Source organism: Mugil cephalus, chromosome 4 (genome assembly GCF_022458985.1).
Source record: "Mugil cephalus isolate CIBA_MC_2020 chromosome 4, CIBA_Mcephalus_1.1, whole genome shotgun sequence".
NCBI classification, from domain to species: domain Eukaryota; kingdom Metazoa; phylum Chordata; class Actinopteri; order Mugiliformes; family Mugilidae; genus Mugil; species Mugil cephalus.
In genome coordinates this window covers 6,318,812-6,330,207 of record NC_061773.1, presented here as the reverse complement: position 1 = coordinate 6,330,207, position 11,396 = coordinate 6,318,812, and the positions used below count along the sequence as shown (strand labels likewise).

At 43.2% G+C, this 11,396-nt stretch overlaps 1 protein-coding gene across 4 annotated transcripts; it reads right to left on the bottom strand.

Annotated features, from left to right (window-relative positions):
- Positions 1-80: 80 nt before the first annotated feature.
- On the bottom strand, positions 81-10,892 carry pbrm1l (polybromo 1, like). Of its 4 annotated transcripts, none has more exons than XM_047583103.1 (30): positions 10,746-10,892; positions 10,265-10,442; positions 10,047-10,144; positions 9,728-9,875; positions 9,412-9,561; positions 9,113-9,229; positions 8,950-9,018; positions 8,733-8,831; positions 8,570-8,655; positions 8,361-8,452; positions 8,060-8,276; positions 7,824-7,965; positions 7,643-7,728; positions 7,206-7,485; positions 7,009-7,114; positions 5,938-6,577; positions 5,290-5,510; positions 4,985-5,176; positions 4,713-4,870; positions 4,382-4,624; positions 3,840-3,985; positions 3,575-3,732; positions 3,080-3,263; positions 2,752-2,959; positions 2,454-2,652; positions 2,225-2,380; positions 1,361-1,522; positions 975-1,039; positions 651-864; positions 81-507 (listed from the first exon to the last, which is right to left on the bottom strand). In XM_047583103.1, the coding sequence occupies exons 2-30, from the start codon at positions 10,406-10,408 to the stop codon at positions 344-346; spliced, it is 4,944 nt and encodes a 1,647-aa protein (XP_047439059.1). In that variant the 5' UTR covers positions 10,409-10,442; positions 10,746-10,892; the 3' UTR covers positions 81-343. The 4 variants fall into 4 exon arrangements, with proteins under 4 accessions (XP_047439059.1, XP_047439060.1, XP_047439058.1 ...); XM_047583104.1 differs by having other exon boundaries at positions 4,985-5,173; XM_047583102.1 differs by having other exon boundaries at positions 2,309-2,380; positions 2,454-2,959.
- Positions 10,893-11,396: the final 504 nt, after the last annotated feature.

The window sequence follows — 11,396 nt, the reverse complement described above, 5'->3', positions numbered from 1 at the left end:
GGCCAAGCAGGAAGTACTTCCATCAAACAAGTTTCCAAAATAAAACAAGATTGAGAGAAACACAATAAGACACAATCGTACACAGTGTAGCTATTATTTTATTTTTGGTCGTATCAATAAGCCAAAAATCACACGTTTTGCAGAGCTATTAATCCAAAGGGTGTAAAAAAAAAAACGAAATGCACACACAATTAACTATTAAGCTTATTATGTTAGCTAATAAATATAAAATTGATCGTGACACACTATAAAATATTGCTTCAACAGTCTATAATGCTTCCTAAACTCTGTAACTTAAGGACAACAGCAGTGTGTGAGTTGAGTGGTTCATATGCCCTAGAGGTTACAGGTTGTGAGCCTGACACATGTTCAGAGAGTCTCTAAGCATGAGGTCACGCAGACGCCACAGCGCATCCGCCATAGTGGTGTGGGCTCCTTTGCTCTTCAGCCAGTGAGCTGGCAGCCGACTCTCCTGCTCTTTGGTCAGGTGAGCATCTCGCCTTTGAGCTGTTTTGAAAACAAAGGGTTTTTCATTAATGTACTTTTATGTACCAAATACTTCATACTTCATAATTGTGTAATCATTGTGCCACCCCTTTAAGAAGCAGTAAGTAAAACCAAAAACAGAAAGAAAGACCTGCTAACACCACCTTTCAGAGTCTGGTCCCACTTGCTGACGGTGCCGGACTCTGAATGTAAGCCTTCAATGTACTTCAGGTAGGCCTCTGAGTGGAGCACCCTCTGGGTCTTTGGTGGTGGAGCCACAAACATTGGAGTGGTGGGCTGCAAATGTGAGGGCTGGCCCAACTGACCCTGTCCTGGATATGGTGGAGGAGCATGTTGTCCTGGGCTGAACATCCCAGGCTGAGCAAACAATGACAAGCGTTCTGTTAGCATGTAGACTTTCTGTGTAAAGCTGTATATGTACTCCATTAAAACCACTATGTTCGGGTATGTCCTGGATTGGAGCTCACCTGTTGCATAAAGTTTCCTGTTGCTGGACTTCCTGCCATGCCATTCATACCAGTGCCCATCATACCTGTTAAATGACAACATTTAGCTCATGTGCATCAAATAAGTGTGCTGAACTAAAATCATGCTGGCTCTTATAAAATGTGGAATGTTAGTTTTCTAGTATCAGTTTTCACATGCATTACACTGTTTATGTGTGAATGTGGAGTTTGTATATTTTAGGTGTGGGATGTGAGTACACTTTGCGAGAGGACGCTGAAGACCAGAGAACTTTGACTGCTCAGACTGTAGATGAGGCTGCGCAGCCTGTGGACCAGGTAAACCCCTCCAGCAGGAGAGACACGACTGGATGTGACTAAGCAGATGTGGCTAGGACAGTGACCCTTACCCTGATGAGGCATGCCAGGGTACCCAGGCATACCTTGCTGGAGATGGTGAGGTAGAAGGTGAGGACCCCCTGCGGGGTGAGGTGGCATTGGGGCCACACTCAGCAAACCCTCATGGGGGCCCTGCATGGGCATGTAAGGTGGGCCGTAAGCTCCCATCATGCCTTTGGGAAGAGGAGGTGAGGACAACAACATCCATGCATGAGTGACATGCAGCCTATAATAACATGCACTACTACTGCACACAATGGCCCCTTTCACACATGTACCTTATGCCATCAAGCTAAGTGTGTGTTCAAATTCAATCAATCAAAGATGTATCAATCAATCTAATTCAAAATCGATATCTTTTATGGTATGTATGTAAAAATAAAGATGCATACTGTACGCTAGGAAAAGTCGCTTGGATGTTGCTATCTAACAGGCCTAATGTGTGAATATGTGTATGTGTGAGTATGTGTGAATGACAGAAATCAAACCCCGACACAAAGTAGCCCAACCTGGTGATGTTTAAGGATCAGTGTGTGAAAGGGGCAGACAACACAAAACAAGTTTGAGAATGTTAGCAATACAAGCATGTACGTTAAATGAAATCTTAAAGAAAAAAAGGCATTCGTGGTTGAAAATAAATCATGCAGTCAATGTCATGCAATATCAGATATGAAGCTAGTGATAACAAAACTATAAATAAAATAACACGAAATGGCAAATAAAAGAAGCAAAAATGCAGTTTTAAAAATGTAGTTTTGGGATAAACATGTTTTAGACTGTTAGAAAATTAAAGGGATTACGGTTTTTAACAGTCCAGCCTCATTTCCCTGCTGCCTTGTTGTCAAAACACTCGTGCTGTCTCTGAGAGGGGTTACCTGACACAGGTGTCATGGTCTGGTTTATCATTCCCATAGTGCTAGGCGAAGGCACCACCCCCATCAGTGCCCCTACGGGGGTACCTGCTCTAGGGGATGCTTGCTTCTGGGGCGGCCTGTCACGTTCTTGCTGGTCTACTATTTTGGCTGCACGTTCTGAAACGGTCAAAAAGAAAATTGTTGACCCAAGCTCACATGAAAAGAACTTTTAACTCCGCCTCTATCTCACCTTCGTATTCCGCTTTCTTAGAAGCTTCGAGATTCCTCCACTCTGTGCCGACCAGACGACTCAGCTCCCCGAATGAGAAGTCTGGGTGTCGAGCTTTGATGACGGCTCGCATTTCACTGCTGAACAGAATGTAACCGCTCATGTTGATCTTCCTCTTTGCGCCTTCCTTCTTTGACAGGCCCTTTATTTTAGGAGTGGCCTTCATGAAAAAGACACACGTGTAAGAAAATATTGTGCATTTTTTAAAACTGCCAACAGCTGTTTGTGCATATATTGGGTTAAGGTGTATGCAGGGTACCTGTGACGGCGTGTATGGCATGACGTCCATGTCTACTGCATGAGGGGTTTGCAACTGAGGCAAGGAAGGCGTCTCCGGAGCCTCCTCCTCATCATCCATGTCGTCCATATCTTCATCTGCATCCTCCATATCAGCCAGTTTAAGCTCCAGCTCATCAATCTTCTTATCCAAAAACGGCGAAGCTTCCTTCTGTGGCACTATCAACTTCCTGTTAACGGTACCAGCACATGAGAAAATTAAACAAACAAACAAAAAACAAAATACAGAAAATTAGAGAAAGAAATTGTTTGGTTCCAAATAGAATAAGTGCTGCATTTAACTGACAAACCTGAAATAGTAGATCTCATCCTCCACCACTTTGGAGGAGAATGAGAAGCGCTTCAGGCCCTTGAACTTTTTCATCTGTTTCTCACTTTCAATGTAGCGGCTCTCGCACAGCAGGACGTCGTCCTCCGAAAACTCTGTAGGTCTGCATGACAGGTAGTCCTTAAATGAGGACACTGTGCATTTTCCTGGTGAGGAGACAGGCAGAATGGGAGATGCCGGAAGTTACTTTTCAGCCAAGTAGATAACCAACACACTATAAAACGTTACATTAACAAAAATCACAATCAGAATTTCTTTATTGATGCCAGGGGGAAATTGCTTTTCGTTAAAGCAGCTCCTACTCAAAGTGTAGACATTAATGTAGACATTATAATTTATTTCAAGCCATTGTCATTGTATTCATCATGTCAGAGAATAATATTAAACTTCGTAGCTAAGTGGTCCTTAAAATGCACTATATGATGTGTGAACAGAAGCTGTGTTGTCAAAGCAATACCTATGACACAGGTCAAGGGCAAGGTCTCCTCCAGATGACTCAAAAACACTTCTCTCTTGTAAAACATCTTCGTGGGCTCATGCTCGGTTTCTTCAGGATGAATGAAGATGGGTCCGAATAAGAAAGCTGTTCCATTCTGCACCCACAGCTTTTCCATCCTGCAGAATCCAGTCAAGCGAGCAGCGTTACCAACAACTCTGTGACATCTCCACCTCTCAGTCAGGATGCCTTCCATCACTAGTTAGCAGAATATACGTTTACCGACCTGGCAACCCGTGGTTTGGACAGACCATGTGACTGGATGTAAACACAGTCTCCCACTTTAAACCACATGTTGTTATAGCGTAACTGTTCATAGTGCTGACAGCCGGGATCGGCTCCGCTCATCTCCATCGGGACGTCTTCTCTCTCCTAAATACATCAGCATAACACACACAGAGGACTCAGCTGTTTACCTGTATTGTGATAAACAAAGTTTTGTTCTTGGAAATAAATACTCATCTTCCGCCCGACTCCTTGTTAAGACACGCACCCTACCTACCTCGGAGTTAATTAATCCCTGTAGTCGAGGTCAAATAATAGTGTTTGTGCTGGGCAACAATACACTGTAGGAGTTTTCATTTATCCCTGGACTCCAAAGTTTTCCTCAACTTAACTAGAAGATTAGTCTCCTGACTTTACAGCACAAACAGCTCAAAAATATGACTAATTAATAGGAAACATTTTCACAATAGATGGATAAATACACAAATAGACTGCACTATGAAGTGTAGTGTTCGAACCCTAGAGAACACGGTGTCACCTTACCTTCTCCACGAAACCGCCACTCGCCACGTAGGACATTGCCAGTTTCTCCTGGTTGGGTTTGGCAAACATGGAAGCTACGCGGACAACAGGCAGAGGCACCTCCCGAGGGACTAATTTCACAGAGCTCTCGGGCATGGCCCATATCTTGATCTTCTTGAAGGACTTATTTCTGGCAGCGTAGCGGGACTCGCACACGTACACATCCTCAGCTCTGTAGCCCTCGGGCTGCATTTTGAAATAATCCTAAAACAGGAACACAGAGTCGTGATTAGGTTTAAATTTGTGTGTAACTATTTTCCACATGTGGTTCACTTGCTCCAGAGGGACTCACCTTCACAAAAATAACCACACATTTGCCCAGGATTTTACTGATGGACACTTTGTTGTAGTAGTCGCTCTTGAAGACCTCTTTCTCCAGGAACTTACGAGTGGCCAAGTGAAAGGTTTCACTTGGTCTGTAGAACCAGCAGCCATACACCCACTTCTCACCTTCACACGCAAAGACAAGCTCATTTTAGGCGAAGCGGGTGGTTCAACATTCGCTAAATGTTGCGAAACCAAGAATATTTATGGATACATTTGCAGAAAACAAAAGACTTTTACCAGCTTCATCCTCCCACAGACGTTCGATGCAGACAATGTGAGGCTGCAGCTTTGCTTCTGACGGCTCCACGTAGACGAAGTCTCCAACGTGGTAGGTCACATTTTCAAAGCTGCAGTCCTGAACGTACACGCGCTCAGACTCCGACTCCGACTGCCAGTCCTCTCCCGGCAGGTCCTCGGCTTTCTCGCCTTCTTTAAGTGAGAAATTAATAATGATTTCAAACGAGTAACACGTCCACATATGTAATATTCTTCACACCTGTGCGTCATACTAAACGTTAACACACACACACACATACACACACCTTTGTCTTTATCCTCGTCTTCCTCCTTCTTTTGCTTGTCTTCCTCAATCTCTTTGGGGATTTTCTCCCTCTTCTCCTGGTCTACGTCGCTGTGCAGGTGTTTGAACGTGTAGTTGACCGCAGTGGACAGCAGGATCTCTCCGTTTTTGCATAGCTCATCCCTGATCTTGATGAAAAACTGTTGCAGCTCCACCGAATCCTCAAATATCTCAGAGTCTGTCCTGCAGAGCCAAAAAAATACATCATGTTGCAAATTATTATTATTAATTTTTTAAGATATGAATATATAGCCTATTTGAATGTGTATTGATATCAACACTTTGCTGCAAAGAGTCAAAAACAAAACTATTTTCTTTTTTTGATATTTACGAATGAGTATAAGAATATAGACTTATACAAAATCCACATATAGACTAATATATAGACTTACAGGCAGCTTTTCAAAGTTGAACTCTCTTACCACTAAACAATAAAATAGTTTTCTGCCACTAAGCCGCTCCTAACCTTCAGTAAGTCACTGAAGATAACTAATAAGTGCAGTGCTTTGGTCAATGTTCCTTAGTTGAAGCTGTGAAGCAGAATCTTCAGTTTTATGTATAAAGTCTGAAACTATTCCACAGACGGCCTCATCAGAACGGGTTATCGTACCTGTTCAGCCTCCTCGCCTTCTCGAGCACTTCGAACATGTGTTCCTGGAACACGTCCAGCCTCCTGTAGCGGCCGCGCTCCACATTCATCCTGATGATATCAAAGTTAAGTGGCGGCTTTTCAGGGGAAGCTGGATCCACAGCAGGAACCTCAGCCAGTGAGTCACTATAGCATCGGCCCTCTTCGTCCTGGTGGCCCATCACGGACACAAACAGGTTCCTGATCAGCTCTCGCACCAGCGATCCCACAGCAGGAGGCGCAGAGTCCTCAGCTCCCTCTTGCTGCTTGCGCGTCTCCAGCAGCACTCGGTGCAACACAAGAGCGTCCCGATAGATCAGAGATTCGGGCTCATTGTAAATGCAGGCATTATTGAACATGAGAGCAAAGTCCTCCACCAGAGCTTCGACGTCCTGGTAACGACCTGCCGCCATGTGGCTCCGCAGGCGCTCCATGTCAATGGGTCTCTTGATTGTAGCATAGTAGTCGGGCAACTCGGCACGAGAGGGCAGGCGGAGGAAGATTGTACTTAGGCGGCGACCTCGGCGGTCGGTGAAGTTTCGGACAGCATCGTAGAGCTCATTCAACCTCTGCTGAAGAGGGGTGAGGTATTTGGATTTCTTTGGAGACACACCACTCTTTCCTGTATATAAAAAAAAATAGAATTGAAGTTCTGAAACCAAGCTTAATAATCTCTGAGCTCGCCACCATTTTTACACGGCGAGTTTGGACTGATTCCGGTTGTGGGCTCCAATAATGTGGAAAATAAACATAAAACGGCGGAGCCATAGGGGGTCATACTGCGAATGAATCGGTAAATGGACGTAAGGATTTAAGACTAAACTAAATGCATTGTGGGTCTCTACATGTAAGACCCACAATGCAAAATATGCGCGTATTTAAGATGTTTTATGGCCTTAAACTGGCACTGACACATTTTAGACTTTTTAAGAGACTCTGGATTCTGGTGTGCTATGATGGCTTCTGCAAGTCAACAGACAACATGATCTGGAAAATCTGTAATGTTATGATACATTTAAGAAACATGCAATACACTGACAGAATCACACTCACTGAGTTTCAGTTTGGGAGATCCCATATCATCCTCTTCAGGTGGTGGGCCTAACTCTTTGCGCTTATCTTTCAGTATCTTCTCCAGAATGTCAGCATCATTGTAAACCTACGAGCACAAGAAAGTGGGATGTCAGAAGAAACGCACCAACAGCAACAAAGCTGTTTACCTTAATCCTTGACGTATTCACACTACCAACCTGAGATCCCTCCTCATTGTAATGCCGGGCGTTGCGAAACATCAGTTTCATGTCGTCCATCAGAGCTTCTTCTGTGACATAGCGTTCATTGCGAATGTTGTGCTCAATGGTTTTCATGTCCATCGGTTCGAGGATGACAGTGTAGTAGTCAGGGTAGTCCTTCTTGGATGGTTTAACCATAAAGAGCTCACAGAGACGTCGACCGGTGCCCGCCTCCCTGGCCTCGGTGACCGCAGCGTACAAGGATTTCATTCGATTCTTTTTGACATTTTTCTTGTGGCTTCACAAAAAGAAAACACAGGATAAAGATTAGCCAGGAGGGCAACACAGAGACACTGACTGAAAGTGCATTAAAAATGTACTGTGTTGTGCTGTTAGTTGGCAAAAGATTCATCATCATAAAAATATAATAGCAATAAACATAGAAGTAGGAATACCTTTTCCTCTTGATGCTGCCTGCATCAGACGACAGAATACTGTCTCCATCTTCTTCATCTCGCCTTAGAAGCTCCCTCTTTTTTGCCTAAGGAGACAACAGACAGATGGTTTGTTTCCAATATGTTTCCCTTGAAATAGCTGTGCAGCAACACAGACATAGAATAATTGACTCGTCATTACCTGCATAATCTGCTGGAGTCTGAAGGCGCGTTTGTAAATGCTTGAGTTAGGCATGTTGTAGCGCTTTGCGTTCTCAAACATCAGATTGAGGTCAGCATCTATCTGATCCACACTTTCATACTCGCCATTCTTCATCTTTGACCTAAAAAAAAAAAAAATACAAAAATGTCTTTTTGCTTAGAATTGGTTAGAAAATGTGACTCTCTAAACTTGAGCATCATGACAGTGATCCTGACCTGATTTGCTGCAGAGAGATGGGGTGTTTTATTTGCTGATAATAGTCAGGATATTCCCTGCGAGAGGGCAGTTGCTGAAAGGGTTCAGAGAAGAGTTGGCCCTGGTTATTCCTGGCACCCCTCACAGCTTCATACAGTTGGAAGATTGGGTTGCTCATCTCCATGCTTGAACTCTGGCTCTCAGCCTCCGACTCTCCCTCATCGTAGCACACGGAGCCTGAAAACACAAACATTGTTGCCTGTTTACGACTTTTTCCTACAAGAGGTTTATGTCTCTGTTACCTGAATCGCTGTAACTTACCCGAGAGCACGGGGTCGTCCTCACTCTCCGAGCCATACTGAAGAGCTACGCTCACACCAGAAAGTTGATCCCCCTGGCCAGACCTGCGATTTCTGAATGGCATTTGACGCAAGGACACATTGTGTACATTTTAAGAAGCATCTTGTTTGGTAATGATTTCATTTTCACAACGAGAGCACACTTAAAACCATGCAATTTCAGGTTAATACCTGATGCGAAGACTTGATTTAGTGGGTTCCGCGTGTTCAAGCTCTGTCTTCCGCTGGATGAAGACTTTCTTTATGGTGTTAGCATCCTACACAATAACATAATGATTGTCAATATCTGGGTAGTTTTATCTTACATGGAACAAAATCAAGAAAACTAATTTACCTTAAAAACCTGAGATCCTGGTTCATTGTATGTTTTGGCATTTTTGGCCATTAGGTCTATGTCCTTGGCCATGGCATTGACTGTTTTATAATATCCTATCTGTACAAATAAAACAAAAAGGAGCTGGTCAGAATGTACGACACTAGGCAGGTATTAGTCACAACATATTTTAAACAGATGTACAACACAGCAATGAGTCGGGAAGTGAATTGACTACCTGTATTCTTTGAGAGATCATTCTCAGATTTATTGGCTCCTTTATAACGGCATAGTAGTCTGGATAATGCTAGGAAAGAGATTCAGAGTCATGAAATACAGAACAGGGCTTCCGAGGGACGAAAACATGACACGTGTATCGATGTAGAATTTGTTGAACTTACCACTTTGGAGGGCAGTTTCTGGAACAGTTCACTGATCACGCGCCCTGAGGGATCAGTGTATGACACTATGGCCTCCAAGAGTTGCTCGAGCACTTCTTTCAAACTGCCAGCTGAGGTCTGAAAGGAAAATGTACGTACATTAAAAACAAATTTCCTTCAAAAACATATTAATCTGCATAATGCAAAATGGCGCTAATTTAGAATAGGTTTCATTCAGCAAAATAATTTTGTATGTTGAGATAATAAGCGGCAACTATAAATGTAGGGAAACCAAGCATGCATTGGAGACAAAAAAGTACCTCATCTTCAGGTGGTATTCCTGAATTATCCATCATGTCATCGCCATCTTCATCATCCTCATCTCCATCTCCAGGCTGCACAAACTCATTCCTTGTTTGTAAATATACCTCCCAGAGCTTGCACGCAGCTTGATACTCCTCACTGTCCGCCTGGAAAACAGCATTGATATTTCATGAAGCAATGAAAGTATTAATTGTGATGAAAACAATTTAAAAAAGTAGAGTACTACGAGCAAGCCAAATTATTTCAATAAAGTAATTTCAAATGACATACAGCCTGCAGTAGGAATAAAAAAAAGAGCTGTTCCCATTCTACCTTGTAAAATGACCTGGCATTCCTGAACATGAGCTGAAAATCTGTAGTAAGCTGCTCCACATCAGTATAATCCTCAGACTTCAGTTTGTATTGGATTTTTGTCATATCAATCGGCTGGGACACCACTTCATAATAATCAGGCTGATTCCTGAAAAAGACCAAGGGAAATCAAACGTCACCACGAGTTTACATATTATTCTGTGTATTATGTGCATTTGTCTTAATAACCCAACTTATGTAATAACATAGGAAATATACTGAATACAGTGGTTGGTGTAACTTCAATGCAGAGCTTAGAAACGATGTCTTATTACAATACCTCCTCTTTGGTACCCTGAGGAAAACTTCACAAAGTTGCCTCCCTTGATCGTCCTTGTAGTCCCTTACAGCATTGAACAGCTCATGGCACACAGCGACCTGCAGGAAAAGTGATCAGCTGTTACAAATGTACACATCAACTAAATGGGGGAGGATGGGGGGATTTTGAGATCACTCATACACGCATTGCGGCGAATCAGTTATATATAAAAAAAATACCGTATCTACTGGAGGAACATTGGATATCCTTCTTCGTTTCCTGCCACTTCCAGGAGTAGAAGAGGAGGTATCATCGAGGTCTCCTCCTCCGCTGATACTGCTGGAGGGAGAAGTGGCTCGTCTCCTCTTGGAGCTCGATGACATCGTTGCCCGATTTAACCACAAGCTAGCCCGCTAGCTGCACAAACATAACAAAAAATATTTTTAAGTTACTGCATATTTCGACCGTGCTAGTTTAATCGGAAGGGAGCGTCCGTTGTTTACGCCTCTCCCATTAATAACAAGGCTGAAATAAGAGCAAGTAGTCGGACAGCATTAGCACCGCTGGGATGTATGAAACAAAGCAAACAGAGGAGCTGCTGTTAGCATGCTATCCTCGCTCTCTAATTAGACGAGCAGGTTACGAATTCTAAAGCTGGCGAGGACACATGCGAACCTGTAGAAACAGGCAAAAAGATTGGCGTTTGGAAACAAATCTTACCCAAATCTCAGCAAAGTGTTGCCGTAATTCCCTGAGCAAAAATGTGTAACGGCTAACTGGCTAGCTAGTGTTGTTTGAAAACTCCAGACCGGAAGTGAAGATAGTATCGCGTTTGCGGGTAGAGAGAGGAAGAGCGCCGACTGGGGAAGTGTTGACCCCTACAGTTTAGGAGTGATAATGCACCCGCATGTGTATATCTGACAAAAGATGCACACTAGACGAGACACTAGCCATCTGGATTTAACTGAGCAAATAGGTACGAAATTCCTATTGGATAATTATTGCATGGGCGATTATCTTTCAGCTGGCAACACGTTATTTAACCCCAGCTAATGCAATGAGTAGCTTCACATTTCTTAAATAACCATGTAAAAAGACACATCCTGTGTGTAGAAGGGTCAAATCATTGGCTAGCATCAAGCAGAGAAAACATCTGAAGGAGACTGAAACAGAAACTACTAAAATTGGGTTAAGAACTGTCCAACGCATTATTAAAAACTGGAAGAATAGTGAGGAACCATCGTCTTTGAGGAAGAAATGTGGCCAGGCATGGTGTATGCCTGTATTTTTATTAATGAATTAATATTCATTATTATTCAACATGTAAGAATAAGTCAAAGTGCCTTAACACAGTGACTTGAAGCCAGCGTT

Bases quoted from the DNA above. Each gene is read 5' to 3' on its own strand.
- pbrm1l (XM_047583102.1), bottom strand. From the start codon at position 10,408: ATGTCATCGAGCTCCAAGAGGAGACGAGCCACTTCTCCCTCCAGCAGT. The intron at 9,876-10,046 runs GTATTGTAATAA...GGTCTTTTTCAG, and splicing joins CTCAGGGTACCAAAGAGGAG to GAATCAGCCTGATTATTATG. The intron at 2,381-2,453 runs GTGAGATAGAGG...TGACCGTTTCAG, and splicing joins TAAGAAAGCGGAATACGAAG to AACGTGCAGCCAAAATAGTA.